This window comes from Engystomops pustulosus, chromosome 5 (assembly GCF_040894005.1).
Source record: "Engystomops pustulosus chromosome 5, aEngPut4.maternal, whole genome shotgun sequence".
NCBI classification, from domain to species: Eukaryota; Metazoa; Chordata; class Amphibia; order Anura; family Leptodactylidae; genus Engystomops; species Engystomops pustulosus.
Window position 1 is genome coordinate 126,233,953 of NC_092415.1, and position 16,145 is coordinate 126,250,097.

Below are 16,145 nucleotides of genomic sequence, written 5' to 3' on the forward strand. Positions count from 1 at the left end.
GGAACAACAACGCCAAGCGGAGCGGGAGCATGAGCTGCAGATGTCCCAGATACAGCTCCAACAACAGCAAAGAGCTTCACCATCAGAACAGAGTGAGTCCATGGGCAGTGTTTCTTTTAGGCCCCGCCTGGATCGTTTTCCTGTCCTGGAGAATGATGGGGACCTGGATGTCTTTTTACAAGGATTTGAGAGGGTCTGCAGGCAATTTCAACTGCCGCCTGCTGAATGGGCCCGATACCTTACCCCTGGACTTAAAGGCAAAGCACTGGAGGTTTTGTAGCATTACCTGCCTCTGTGGAGCACGATTATGAGGCTATCAAAAGGGCTCTGATACAGCGTTTTAACCTCACTCCAGAGGTATACAGGGAGCGTTTCCGTACTGTCAGGCGGACAGATACGGATAGCTATGCCGAGTTTGCCAGGAAACTGCTAAACCTGGTGAAACAATGGTCCAGAGGATGGGGTGTGACCACTCTAGAGGAGATGGATGACCTGATCGCCATGGACCAATTTATTCACACCTGTACAGCGGAGGTGCGACAGTCCATACGAGAACGGGAGCCAAAATCCTTGGAAAAGGCTGCCCAGCTGGCAGATGTGTTTGCTGCCAGCAGAGTGCCCGAGGCACGGAAACCTGCAGCTGCAGGATGGAAGGGGGGTAAGCCCCCTGTTAACTCTTCTACAGTTTCCCACAAAGCTTCTGGGGCATCCCCTTCTTCGTCATTTAAGCCAGCGGGAGACCAACGCAGGTGTTTTGTTTGCAACCGATTGGGGCACATCAGCATTACATGCCCAGAGAAGAGGAAGACCACCCCTTTGCCCAAACCAACATCGTCTTCACCATCTGTTTTGTTTGTGGGTGGGAGTAAGCGGGTGGTTGGTGACAACCTACAGGAGGTTACTGTGGGTGACAATGTCACAATGGGGTTGAGGGATACCGGTGCAGAGATGACCCTTGTGCACTCCACACTTGTCAAGCCGGAGGATCTCATCCCAGGACGGACTCTTACAGTTGCTGGAGTTGGAGGCCTCACCCCTGCATTGCCCATGGCCCGGGTGTACCTGGATTGGGGGCGGGGAGAGGGATGACAGACGTGGGTGTAACGGATAAAATTCCCACCAATGTGTTGCTGGGGACCGACCTGGGGCGTCTAGTCTCTAGATATGTAATCCAGGATGCCGATGAGGACACAGGCATCCCTGGTGCCCCACGTGAGTTAACATCTGATATTGTTGGGACTATGCCTACTGTAGACTGTGACGACGATGCATCCTGTGATATTGTTGAAATGTGTAGTAACCATTTACCTGTTTCTAACCTAGCTTTTAATGCCATAGACCATGAATGTGAACATAGTAATGATGTAGAGTTTAACTGTGTTAATAATGTGGCTAAGAGTGGTAGTATGTTAACACCCACAGCTCTGCGCCAAAAGCTGGAGTGTGGTGTGTCCGTGTCCGCTGTAACTCGCAGTCGGAGTCTTCAGGAAGCTCCCCGTTGCCTGAGTCCTGAACCTCCTGCTGTCCGGGTTACAGAGGAACCGGAGCAGACTGACAGCCTGTCACCAATGGCTGAGACCAGTCAAGGGGTTAAACTATTAACCAGTACAGAGTCAGAGCGTCGCCAGTTTCTGGACGCCCTGCACTCAGATGAGAGTCTACACAAGCTACGTGAGTGGGCTGGTCAGACCCCTGAGGAGGGGGACAAGGAATGTATTACATGGGACCAGGGTAGGCTATATAGACAGAGCCTTCACACTGACCCCCACCAGGATGTATCCCTTGATAGGCAACTGGTGGTACCTCGCCCTTTCCGGGAGCAGCTTTTGAGAGTTGCCCACGAGATACCACTAGCAGGCCATCTGGGGATAAGTAAAACCAAAAGTCGACTGAAGCTGAATTTCTATTGGCCCAATATGGGGAATGATGTGGCGGAATATTGCCGTTCCTGTATAGTATGTCAAAGGGTGGGGAAGGCCGGCCAGGTCCAGCGAGCACCCCTCATCCCTTTACCCATAATTGAGGAGCCTTTCCAGAGAATTGCTGTTGACATTCATAGTATCATAGTATCATAGTATATAAGGCTGGAAGGAGACGCAAGTCCATCAAGTCCAACCTTCAAGAATTAATTAAATGTTTTATCCCCATAACCCGTGATATTTTTTCTCTCCAGAAAGTCATCCAGGCCTCTCTTGAACATGTACATAGAGTCGGCCATAACAACCTCCTGCGGCAGAGAGTTCCACAGTCTCACTGCTCTTACAGTAAAGAACCTTTGTCTATGGTGATGGTAAAATCGCCTCTCCTCTAGGCGTAGAGGATGCCCCCTTGTCCTGGTCACAGGCCTAGGTATAAAAAGATCTTTGGAGAGATCCTTGTACTGTCCGTTCAGGTATTTGTACATTGTAATGAGGTCTCCCCTCAGTCGTCTTTTTTCTAAACTGAATAATCCCAAATTTTGTAATCTGTCAGTGTATTCTAATCCCCCCATTCCCCTAATAATCCTGGTTGCTCTCCTCTGCACCCGTTCCAGCTCTATTATATCCTTTTTATACACTGGTGCCCAAAACTGTACACAATATTCCATGTGTGGTCTGACCAGGGATTTGTATAAGGGCAAAACTATGTCTTTATCATGAGAATCTATTCCTCTCTTGATACATCCCATTATTTTATTTGCTTTAGCAGCAGCCGCCTGGCTCTGGTCACTAAAATTAAGTTTACCATCCACCAATACCCCCAAGTCCTTTTCAGCTTCAGTTTTACTAAGTAATTGACCGTTTAGAACATAATTATACTTTTTGTTTCCATGGCCCAAGTGCATAACTTTACATTTATCTACATTAAACCTCATCAACCATTTCTCTGCCCATCCCTCAAGCTTCCACAAATCCCTCTGTAATGCTAAACTATCGACCTCAGTATTTATTACTTTACACAGCTTTATCATCTGCAAATATTGAAACTTGACTGTGTAAACCCACTACAAGGTCATTAATAAAAATATTGTAGGCCCTGTGAATGTCATCAGCAGCTCAGGTAAACGCTTCATCCTGACGGTTGTAGATTATGCCACACGTTACCCAGAGGCCGTGGAATTGTCATCCATCCGGGCTGACAAGGTGGCAGATGCGCTCCTCACTATATTCTCTCGTGCAGGGTTCTCCAGAGAGATGCTCACAGATCAGGGGACCCAGTTTATGTCTCACCTTATGCAGTGCCTCTGTAAGAAAATACAGGTGCAGCACTTGGTAGCCAGTCCTTATCACCCGCAGACCAATGGACTCTGCGAGCGGTTTAATGGGACCCTCAAACAGATGCTCCGGACGTTTGCGGATACCCATGGGAAGGACTGGGATCGTTATCTACCACACCTGCTATTCGCTTACAGAGAGGTACCGCAGGCATCGACTGGATTCTCTCCCTTTGAGCTTCTCTATGGCAGGAAGGTACGGGGCCCACTAGATCTCATGAAGGAGTCATGGGAGGGAGAATTAGGGTCACCAGAGGTCTCTGTAGTTGACTATGTTCTGAAGTTCAGGGACAGACTGCAGGCATTGACAGGGATGGTGCAGGAGAACCTGACTCAAGCCCAGGCCGACCAGAAACGGTGGTATGACAGGAACGCCAGGGAAAGAGTGTATGAGGTGGGCCAGAAGGTGTGGGTCCTGATCCCCACTACCCAAAACAAACTCCAAGCTGCGTGGGAAGGCCCGTATCCCATTCATCAACGCCTAAATGACGTGAACTATGTAGTCACGATCGACCATGTTTGCAAGAAGCGCAAGGTTTTTCATGTGAACATGATCAAGGCTCATCATGATAGGGATACGCGCGTCCTGCCAGTTTGCAGTATACCAGAGGAGGGAGAAAGGGAGGCCTTGCCTGACTTAGTGGCATCCGCACAGGAGGGAGGGTCCATTGAGGATGCCATAGTCAGCGCCCAGCTGTCTGGATCTCAGAAATCCCAGCTGAGAGAGACACTCAACCCATACCTTGACATTTTCACCGGTAAACCAGGAAAAACCCCACTAGCCTCTCATCATGTAGACACGGGGGAACACCCACCAGTCAGACAGGGTGCCTATCGGGTTTCTACAGAAGTAAGGGCTGACATTAGGAGGGAGGTGGAGGAAATGCTGGGACTGGGGGTGATCCAAGAGTCTCAAAGTGCGTGGGCATCACCTGTAGTGCTTGTCCCCAAAAAGGACAAAACCACACGCTTCTGTGTGGACTACAGGAAGCTGAACAGCATCACAGTTTTTGACGCTTACCCAATGCCCCGCATAGATGAGCTTTTGGATCAACTCGCCAGCGCCCAGTATATCACCATCATGGATTTAAGTAGGGGGTATTGGCAGATTCCCATGACAGTGGAGGCGCAGGAAAAGTCCGCCTTCATCACCCCCTTTGGACTATATGAGTTTAAAGTCATGCCCTTTGGCATGAAGAATGCCCCTGCCACATTCCAGCGCTTGGTGAACAAACTGCTAAGTAAGTCTGAAGGGTTTGCTGTGGCATACCTGGATGATATTGCAGTGTTTAGCCAGACATGGGAGGAGCACTTGACCCACCTGTCACAGGTGCTCAAGCGCCTCCGGGAAGCCGGTCTCACCATCAAGCCTGGGAAGTGTCAGATAGGCATGTCTGAGGTGCAATACCTAGGACACCTGGTAGGTGGGGGGACACTTAAGCCCGAGCCAGGGAAAGTAGAGGCCATTGCAAATTGGCCTACCCCCAAAACGAAGAAACAGGTGATGTCGTTTCTAGGAACAGCTGGGTACTACCGCAAGTTCGTCCCTAACTACAGTACCCTGGCCAAGCCCCTCACAGACCTCACAAAGAAGAAACTACCACAGGTAGTCAGCTGGACTGCCGATTGTGAGCGGTCCATGGCGGCTCTGAAATTGGCTCTGACTAGCTCTCCAGTCTTACAGAGTCCAGACTTCAGCCGCAAGTTCGTAGTCCAGACTGACGCCAGCGCCTATGGCTTGGGTGTGGTACTCAGCCAGGTCAACCCAGAGGGAGATGAGCACCCCATCCTATACCTAAGCAGGAAACTCTTACCCAGGGAGGTGGCCTATGCCACCATAGAAAAAGAATGCCTTGCCATTGTGTGGGCCCTACAGAAACTACAGCCCTACTTATATGGCCGAAAGTTCACCGTGGTAACGGACTACAACCCTCTCAGTTAGCTTCACCGGGTATCTGGGGATAAGGGAAAGCTGCTGAGATGGAGTCTAGGCCTACAGCAATATGACTTTACCATTCAACACAAGAAGGGCAGTGAACATGGGAATGCGGACGGGTTGTCACGGCAGGGAGAGCCGGCGGACAATGGCTTGGGATATTGATTAGAATATCCAAATCCCATGCCATATCTCTGGAGGGAGGTGTGATAATAATATTACTCCTCCACAGTTTGTTATATATATATATTTTTTTTCTTTCTTTGTGTTTCATTCTGCCTGTTATAAATCATTAGGCTCCATTTGTTTAAGACCAGCCAGAAGATGAGCCTGGCAGGGTGGTTATAAAACCCCAGGGAGTCTATGTTTGATCAGAGAAGCATGGTCTTCTAAGTGGTAAAATTAACACCTTTCGGCCAGAGTAGTCTAGCTAGTGGGGGATGAAAAGAAGCCACAGACTGCATGTTTTTCCCTCCGAATTCAGACAAAGGGGAATATCATAGCTGTCCATAACTGGGACATAATTCATAATTATAGGTCCCAAGTTACACAGGACAGTTATGGGGTCTAGACACACTTCTGGACCGAAAATCAGAACATTAGCTGCAATGGAAGGCAGCCAATAGCAGAACACCCCTGATATTAGGCTAAGACACCCCGAGTTTGGTATGGGGTTAATGGGAATAACATGCCCGTTTGGTTGGAAGCCATGGCACAATTGTGCCATCTCCCAATCAAAAATTATGGGGTTCTGATAAAAACCCAGACCCAAAAAGTAACTCACTGATGGGAGGGGGATAGAAAAACCCCCCTCACAGTGACATCACAGCCAGGGGTGGGGGTCAAAAAATCACCTGGGCTTAAATTAATGAAGCAGCCACATAGTGGTGTTCAGTCTGGGTGACTCTATGACAATAGAAGGCTGGATCGATACTTATGCCCTGTCCTCGGGCCAAAGAATTTCTTCCTATTCCACTAGCAAGAATTTTTTGTTTCTTCTTCCATAACTGTTTGTAAGTATTGTATGTGTATTGTTTTAATCCTTTTTTCATTTTATCTGACAATTTAATTCATTGAGTGTACTGCATTTTTATGTAAATTAAAACTTTTTAATAAGCCTCTGCTTGTAGCCTTAAAGAATCTGAGTCTCTAAAGGGAATCACGTTACCAGAGGTCATTATTAGCATAGTCCATGTAGTAAGCGATTGCATGTTCTGTGTGAGTTTATAATTGTAATATAGTGTAAGTAGTGAGTGCATGTGCTGAGTTATCATCAGGGTGCATTGTCTGTGTGGTTGAGGTGCCTACGGCCTTCTTTGCATAAGTAACTCGTGGGTGGTGGCAGTGCGGATTCTGTGGAGTAAATTTAGCGTAAGGACGCCATTTTGTGGAAGTGGGCGGAGGTTAAGGGCTAAATTCTGGGACTCCATAGAGTAGTTATCCCAGTGTGTGAACTCCGGTGAGTCGGGTTCGTGACAAAAATGTTCTACTTTTTCGCCATAGTCATAACCGCAAAAAAACTTAACATTTACCAAATGTTTGCTTTATGTCGACATGGTTTTTTATGCATCCTCTTATTTTTGTAGGATGTTATGGGGCTTTGAACTTTATTTTTTTTTCACATTTTTATAAAAACCACAAAATCTTGCTTTTGAGAAATCTGCTCAGATTTCAAATCACTTCAAGAGGCCTAAACAATAGTAAAAACTCCATAAATTACCTATTAGAAAAACTTCAACCTGTCAACCTATGTAAAACAACTTTTAAGAAGTTTGTTAATGCTTTGTTTTACAGGGGTTTAAAAAATTCCTTGTGCAATTGCGAAATTACAATTTTTTTTGGCTAAATGAATGTGTTTTTGATAAAATGTATACATTCTCAGTGGATAAAATACCAAAATGCTCCAAAGTTTGATATCCAATCTCTCCCAAGTATAACAATACCACATAAGTGGTGCTATATGGGCAAACACCAGGGGATTGAAGGGGAGGTGCGCCATTTAGAGAAGATTATGCATTGTCACTGGTTTTCTTTCTTAAATTACACTATACCATAAAAATATTATATTATCTTTATTCTATAGATCACTACGATTACGGTGATACCTCATTTATATAGTTTTATATACGGTTTTTATTTTTACTTGAGAAAAATTTATATAGAAAAAAATCTCATTTGTCATCGTAACGCCATATTTTTGTAGAATTAACTAATTTTTTAGGTTGAAAGAGCTGGTTTAGGGCTTATTTTTATGTATTGAGTTGTCCTTTTCAGTGGTACCGTTTTGGCGCACATGGCTTTTTCCAATCACTTTTAGGAAAGTTTTTGTGAAGGGATTTTATGAGAAATTGGCAATTTTGGCAAGTTTTTCAGTTTTTTTTTAACCCCTTACCGACATTTGACGGAGCTGGCGCCAGAAGCTGCGGGTGTCGGCTGTATATTACTCACACAGACCGCGGCGTGTAAGGGGCATTCAATGTGAAACGTACCCCCTTATATGTCCAAATTGTCAAAAAAATAAAGATTGTGTAGCCAATAAAAATTGACAATGCATAATCTGCTCTGAAAGGCGCAGATTGTTTTGGTATTTTATCCACTGAGAATTTGTACATTTTTTGAAAAACACATTCATTTAGCCAAAAAAATGTTTTTTTCAAATTTGCATCCGATTTTGTTTTAACCCCTGTAAAACAATAAAAGGGTTAACAGACTTCATAAAAGTTGTTTTTTTACATACGTTGAAGGGTGTAGTTTATGGGGTTTTACTTTTATTTAGGCCTCTCAAAGTGACTTGAAACCTGAGCAAGTCCCTCAATAGCAGGATTTTGCGTTTTTTATGAAAATGTGAAAAATCACACCTGAAGTTCAAAGCCCCATAACATCAGACAAAAATAAGAGTATGCTTAAAAAACATGTCCACATAGAGAAGACATTTGGTGAATGTTAGTTATTAAGTTTTTTTTGCGGTTATGACAATGTGTGTAAAAAGTAGAACATTTTGAAGTTCGGAAATCGAGAATTTTTCCAAATTTTCACCAAATATCTGATTTTCTCATAAATAAATGCAAAAGATACTGCCAAAATTTTTCAACTAACATGAAGTACAAATTGTCACGAGAAAAAGATTTCAAAATCACTTGGATATGTTAAAGCGATCCAAAGTTATAACCATTTATAGTGACAGGGCAGATTTGAAAAAATGGGCCGTGTTAGGAAGGTGAAAAGTGGCTTTGGCGTTAAGGGGTTAACTGTGTTCACCGAGCTGGTCCAATAATGTTTGAGTTATTGTACAGATTGTTACAGACTTAGCGATACTAAGCGATGTAAAGGAAATGTTTGTGTTTAAGGGACTTTTACTTTAATTCTTTTTATTACAAACTATTTATTAAGTGTTTTGAGAAAAAAAAACAAAAAAACCTGCGATCAGTGGAATTTCAATGCCGGATGTTAGAAGCGTGTTTCGGCTGTAGACACTGAGTTTTTTTCCTTTTTTTTTTAGTTTTTTTTTTTGACAAAAAAAAAAAGGAACTGAAAGCTCCCTGAAGGACGGACAGTAATTGATTCTAACACTGACTTTTAATTTTTTTTTTAAAGATTTTTGACAAAGAACAAAGAAATTGAAAGTTCCCTTAGATGAGGAGTTATCAGGACTGATCAGTGAGACCGACACTCCCGGCAAGGAACCGCTACGATAGGTCCCTTGCCAGTTACTAGGTTACCGGACACGGAGACTGGCGACGAAAGTACAACTTTGTGTCACTGTCACCCGTAATTCTACATTTACCCTGTTTCCCTGAAAATAAGACAGTGTCTTTTATTAAATTTTACTCCTAAAGAGGCACTAGGTCTTATTTTCAGGGGATGTCTTATTTTTCCATGAACAAGAATTTACATTTATCGTAGAACAAAAAATCATCTTCTCTAACATCTTTATAACTCTCCAATTCATGCTGTAATTCTTGTGACTCCAATTCTATTAGAATCTATTACCCCTTCTTATCCTGGTAACTGCTTGTATCACATTTGCAGCACAACAGCCAGTGATTTCAGTACATGAATTCTTCCCCATGTCACAACCTTCTGCAGCATCCAAAAGATTTACTAATACTAATGTATGTATGTATGGGGAACGCTGCTGCAATGACTTCCTCCTCTTATTTTCAGTGGAGGCCTTATATTTCTAACCCTGAACAAAATTGTACTAGGTCTTATTTTTGGGGTATGTCTCATTTTAGGGGAAACAAGGTAGGTGGGCAAAGACCTGCATCCTATGATGTAGAGTCACGTAAGGTGCAGGAAGGGGTTAAATAACATAAAAAGTGTAAAATAAATGATTAATACAAATATTAGTCAATATCTTGCAGGGCCCTTTGCAAGGAATCTAAACTTTTTACCAACATGCTAAACACAAATAATATAATGCGTCACATAAAATACCTCACATTAAACAGTATTCCAAGTTGATACATGTAGTTGTATAAATAACTATATGCAAAAGTATAGGCGAATAGATCAATGTCTTACGATTAGAGCTTGTAATGTTGGAGCTAATATTCATGATGGGAGCTCTTATTATTTGTATATGATTAAATTTATACTATAGTATGAGGACTATCTGAACATGTGTAGCTGCACTAACATGCGTAGCTCCAGCATCCTGGCACCCATTGAGTTCTCCGTTGCATCACACCTCTCTACAGCTTCATCTAATTCAGAAATATATTTGATAGATATTTTACTGTTTTTAGAAAACATTATCTGTTTATTTTAACTCCTTAACGCCGAAGCCACTTTTCACCTTCCTGACACGGCCCATTTTTCAAATCTGTGTCACTATGGTTATAATTTTGAAACGCTTTAACATATCCAAGTCATTTTAAAATTGTTTTCTTGTGACACATTGTACTTCATGTTAGTTGAAAAATTTTGGTGGTATGCATTTATTTATGAGAAAATCAGATATTTGGTGAAAATTTGGAAAAATTCTCGATTTTCGAACATCAAAATGTTCTACTTTTTCCACACATAGTCATAACAACAAAAAAAACTTAATAACTAACATTCACCGAATGTCTACTTTATGTGGACATGTTTTTTATGCATACTCTTATATTTGTGGGATGCTATGGGCCTTAGAACATTAGGTGCGATTTTTCACATTTTCATAAAAAACGCAAAATTCTGCTTTTGAGGAACCATCTCAGGTTTCAAGTCACTTTGAGAGGCCCAAATAAAAGTAAAACCCCATAAATTACCCCAATATAGAAACTACACCCCTCAACGTATGTAAAACAACTTTTATGAAGTTTGTTATCCCTTTAATTGTTTACAGGGCTTAAAGGGAACCTACCACCACGAATCTACCTATAAAGGTAGATCGGGTGGTAGGTGGATCAATAGGACGTGAGGATAGCCCTTTTAAGGGCTAATCCTCACATCCCCGCAATGTTTTGAAAAGTTTTACTGCCCAAATATTCAAATTTCCTTAAGTGGCTACTGGTGCGTGGAGTAGCCGCATGTGCATACACAAGGTTACACGAGGCGGCTACTCCACGCCCCGGTAGCCTCTTTTCTCATCCTACCGAAAGTCTTCGGCACGCAGCTACGAGCAGATGTGCGCCCTCGTCTCACGAATCTGCTGCCTGCGCATGCGCAGAACAGCAGGCCCGTGCCTGTGCAGCTCCGGCTTCATAAAATGTACAATTTCTCTGTGGATAAAATACCAAATGCTCCGCAAAATTTGATACCCAATCCCTCCCGTATATAACAATACCCCATATGTGGTGGTAACCTGCTGTATGGGCACTCACCAGGGCATCGGAGGGAAGTTGCGCCATTTAGAGCAGATTATGCATTGTCACTTTTTATTGGCTATACAATCTTCGAAATTAGATCCACTTTACAAATATTTCATTTTAGTGGGACATCAGCGTATTGATGAGATTTTATTAACTCTTGAATGTATGGGTGAAAAGAAAATTGTCAATTTTGTTTTCCTTTCTTTTTGTACTCTTTGGGGGTCGTACACCGTACACTAAAAATACTATATTATCTTTATTTTACAGATCACTACGATTACGGTGATACCTCATTTATATAGTTTTTCATTTATTTTTACAATTTTACTGGAAAAAAACGAATATAAAGGAAATCTCATTTGTTTTTGCATCGCCATCTTTTTGGAGACGTAACTTAAATATTTATTGGTTGACAGAGCTAGTTTAGGGCTTTTTTTTACGTGTTGAGTTGTCCTTTCAATTGGTACCATTTTGGCGCACATAACTTTTTTTGACCACTTTTTAGAACATTTTTGTGAAGAGATTTAATGAAAAATTTACATTTTTGGCGAGTTTTTCGTGTTTTGCTTTTACGGCGTTCACTGAGCGGGCCCAAAAATGTTTCTGAGTTAATGTACGGATTGTTACGGACACGGTGATACCAAATATGTGGGGGTTTTTGGCGATTTTGTGTTTTTTTTTTACTTTATTACAGGTGTATAAGGAATTTTTGTGTTTAGGGGACGTTAAATAAAACATTTTTAATAAAAAGAATTAATTAAATAAAGTTAATTTTTTTATTGTTTTTATTCACTTTTACAGGTAAGCTTGAACAAGCGATCCACTGATCGCTTTTTCAAGCTATTCTTCACCTTACACAGTGTAATACAGATGTATTACACTGTGTAATGTAACATACTGAGAATGTTGCGCATGCTCAGTGTGTTAGAGCCGGGTCCTGCCAGAAGGCAGGGACCTGGCACCAGGAAACAGATCGCGCACTGGCAGTCCCGGGGCTGCGATCGGAACCACGGACCCCCCGGAAAGCGCCGCGGGGGAGGAGGTCAGATTCTTGTGGAATGCCCCTAACACACTGCGGTCAGTGCGACCGCAACGTGTTAGGGGTTAACACCTGCGATCGGAGAAATCTCCGATCGCAGGTGTTAGAGGCGGGTGTCGGCTCCGCGACAGGACTGCCTACTCTACCTGATTGTTTACACTAAGCACTGAGCCCCTAACCTTAATAATTCAACAAGAGCCCAACATAAAAGGAGGCAGAGTTAGGGACAGGGAATTTAAAGTCGCCATTTTTCTAACGATATTCTTCTCGCCTTGGCCCAGCTACTAATCCCTTCCCGACATGTGATGTAATAGTACGCCAAGATGGAGATGTTTTGAAGCCACCGGACTCTTTACCCATGAGCAGTGCTAGCACCGATCGCAATATGCAGCAAAGGCTTACCGGCTATGCAGAGGGCTCAGCCCGTGAGCCCTCTCCATGCACCTGACATGTGACGTACTATTACATCACATGTCGGGAAGGGATTAGAAGCTGGGCCAAGGCGAGAAGAATATCGTTAGAAAAATAGCGACTTTAAATTCCCTGTTCCTAACTCTGCCTCCTTTTATGTTGGGCTCTTGTTGAATTATTAAGGTTAGGGGCTCAGTGCTTAGTAAACAATCAGGTAGAGTAGGCAGTCCTGTCGCGCACCGATTTTAATCTGAAGGGGTGGGGAGGAAGCGTGGGGGAAGTGGGGTTTGAATATAACTCATTCAGTGCTTCAAGGAAGGGCTCCTTCAAACCGTTTTTTTTGAGTAGGTGGAACATAAGGGCCAGTTAAGGCAATCAAACGCCTTCTCTGCTTCTTAGCGAAGTATAAGAGCTATATCAACAAAAGGGCCTACTAAATTACCGGGCCAGGGGCCTAACCATTCGGTATCTCTTATGCCTTCCCAAAATTCTGCCGGTGTCAAGTCTGGGTTGAGGCCTTCAATGGCCACTGGAGAAGTCCAGGGTGATAGCAGGACCCAAAGAAATCGTAAAGGAGTGCCTTTCTATCCTCTTCGGCCAATGGCTAAGTATCAGGCAGGGAATACAGTTTAGAAAAATAGGCGTGGTGCACCGAACCTCCCTTTAACCGGCCCAGGTCACGCATAACATGCAGAATCTGGAGATCCCATCTGTCTCTCTCTCGACTGCTTTGCTAATTGATTATTCCCCTATTCGCATTATCACTGCTTAATAAAAAACCAATAGCTTCTCTACCATCTATGTCCGAAGTTCCCTGAGCCGTTTCTGTAATGCCATCAGTAGCAAACAAGGAAGACATTGTTTGCTACAAACAACTCTTCCAGGGTGTGACCGGGGACACTCTAAGCAGACACAATAAGATTTATCTAGTTCTGTGAGCTGACAATATGGTTAGATTATCAGGGTACAGGGTTTATATACACTTTCATTTAGCTTCTTAACATTGTACTAGTATCTAGTTGTAATTACACACGTACAAAGATGACAGATCAGAGATGATGAGATCCATGAGATGCTTATTACACACAATGACACTCTCCAGCTCTTACAGTACTAAACGTCATTTACACACACATCTGACGTGCCTCCCTCTCCCTTCCCCCGGATAAAGAAGCTAGCTGCCTGTGGCTTGTAGTTCTCCTCCCACTAGAGGAGGAAATCACTATATGTACGCATCAGTAAGAGCTCCGTTCTGGAATGCAAGGGGTGGCTCTACAGGGAGAAGAGCGAGCAAGAAAATCTTAGCTCCACAGCCATCAGACAGAAAAGAAAAATGGATGCCGACCATTCAGAAGTCAGAAGATACAGTGTCGGAGACCAGGGGCAACTGCAATTGTGTACACCAGGTCTGATAGAGAAAGGTTGAAAATATATCTGTGAAATGCTGCATTTTTGTTAATAATAGTGAATTAAAGAATGTGTTATTTTGTTATTGTGAGTACATTTAAGAGACTTGTCTTCATGGGAATACCCCTTTAAAAGTTTTTTTTTTTTTTTTTTTTTTTAAATAGGGACTCATTTAGTCTCATGCGCAGAATCTGAACTCCTCCAGACCAATCTATGCTGGTGTGGGAACTATGTGGTGCTGAGTAAAAGATCTGCCTCCTGGGTTATTTACCCTTTCACAATTGTTATAGAGCAAAACATCTTATAACCCTACAGAGGCCGCTGACGTAGAGCTTTGTCTATATGCTCCATTTATTTAATGGTATCTTGGACAGATCATTTTACTTCTAGAGTATCTACCCTTTGTGTCTGTCTTCTGGAATTTCAGACTGTAAAGATTGTTTGACATCAGTAATTAAAAGACTTAAAGCCCTATTTGGTGGGCTGATCTTGAAGATAAATAGGATTAAATGATGACTGGGGTAGGGGAGAGCCAAAACTGGAGTACCAGTACAGTGGTAGAAAGTGGGTGTGATACTATGTCCTTTGCCTGGGTGGATTTACAAAGGGACGAACAGAACACCTGGAATTTATTCCCTCAGCGCTGTTTGCTTCTAGGAAATCGAGATGAGGAGGGCTGTTGCTGACTGCCTGCATGGGGAGTTTCCGTGGCCAGGAGTTAAGTGGTGGGTGGAGGGCCCCGTGCATTTTCAGACTAGGTCTAACCTGATGGGCGACACTGCTCATTTGCATGCTGGTGTAGTGGTTCCCTCTGTTCTGGTTTCGTAGTAGACTTAGGCAGAGAATAGGATAGCTTGGCCAAACTCTGAGGCTCTGGAGTAAACATGTGCTGTTGCATCCTGCACCTCAAGATGGACAGGCGTGCCCAACTGTCAAGACAGGCCGGAACGGGTGGCACTTCTGATGCCTTTTGATGAAAATGGGTGCAGGGATTCCTCCTGGTGAGTGTCGCGGTGTGCAATTTGGCAGCGCCAGTTATTCGGGGGAGGGTCTTTGATGCCCTCTTAGGTTGTTTTTTTTTTAGCTTTGGGGGTGAGGGTAGGATTTAGTGTTTTTGGCAGCAGAGATGGTATAGTGCGCGGCCACCTTCGCAGGCTTCCAGCCACGCCCCCCCCCCGCCCCCCCAGCATGCTGCCTTCTAATTTTGCATAATTGTCAAACAACCATTTCATATTACAAAGCAAAATGTTACTTTATTGGAAAGTTAATCTACCTTCGTTTCAGTGAGTAGTTTAAAGTTATGAAAGATACTTCAGTTACTGTAGATATACATTCTGTGCAGTTATCAAATAAATCAATTCGCTATCTTACCTGACGGGAAGAGTTCGGTCTCCTCTTCTTCGATCCATTTCACGCTGAGGTACAGGGTACCATCTGAAGTTCAATTTCCAATTAAATCCACCATAAGTCATATCAGATCCAGCCATGTATTCAAAGGTATCATCACTGATAACATCAATGATGGGGCAAACCACAGTACTCCTTAGTAAATAAAAAGGAAAAATAACTGTCAGAGAACTTAGGAATACATTGCAGAAGTAAAGTACAGCAAAATATAAAATACAAATATATGTGTACTTTGGCATTATACGCCTAATCTATTCCTATAGTTAACAAGTAGAGACGGGCTAGATTACACCCTGTGCGGCTTACCGCTACAGGCAATTATTGAAAAAAAGAGTGCATTCAAAAAGTATAAACCTGATGGGTCACCTGAGGCATTACACAATTACAAAACGCCAAAATCTGTAAGAAGGAAAAAAAAAATCATCCAAAATACAAAATGAAAGACAGGTGACCAAAGATAGCAAAACAAATCCCAAGACATTTTTTAAGCATATCAATTGGTTAGAGCAGGTTGGAAACCTGAAAATGGGGTATTGGTGACTGGAGACCAAGAGATGGCGGAGATACTAAATGTTTTTTTTTTAGCTTCGTTTATACAATAGAAGAAAGAACTTCTTGCATTGGAGATGCCAGTGTGGGTCATGCATCCTGTAATATACTAGACTGGCTTATTGATATATAGACAGATCCAATCTAATCTCAACAAAATAAATGTGTACAAGGCTCATGGACCAGATGGGTTACACCCCAGAGTTCTTGAAGTCAGAGTTCTTAACTCTGTTCTGTTATTGCTGGGACGCTGTATAAAATCTTCAGGGATTCCATAATGACTGGTGCGGTGCCAAGTGATTGGCACAAGGCAAATGTGGAGCCATATTTAAAAAAGGTTCCAGA

At 43.0% G+C, this 16,145-nt stretch overlaps 1 protein-coding gene across 3 annotated transcripts in view; it reads right to left on the reverse strand.

The window, feature by feature from the left end:
* Nucleotides 1-16,145, reverse strand: part of GALNT1 (polypeptide N-acetylgalactosaminyltransferase 1) — a 418,536-nt gene that overhangs the window by 162,302 nt on the left and 240,089 nt on the right. For all 3 annotated transcript variants that reach the window (XM_072152986.1, XM_072152985.1, XM_072152987.1), the window contains one exon: nucleotides 15,216-15,386. In XM_072152986.1, the coding sequence (XP_072009087.1) occupies nucleotides 15,216-15,386 (171 nt within the window). The remainder of the gene's footprint in view (nucleotides 1-15,215; nucleotides 15,387-16,145) is intronic.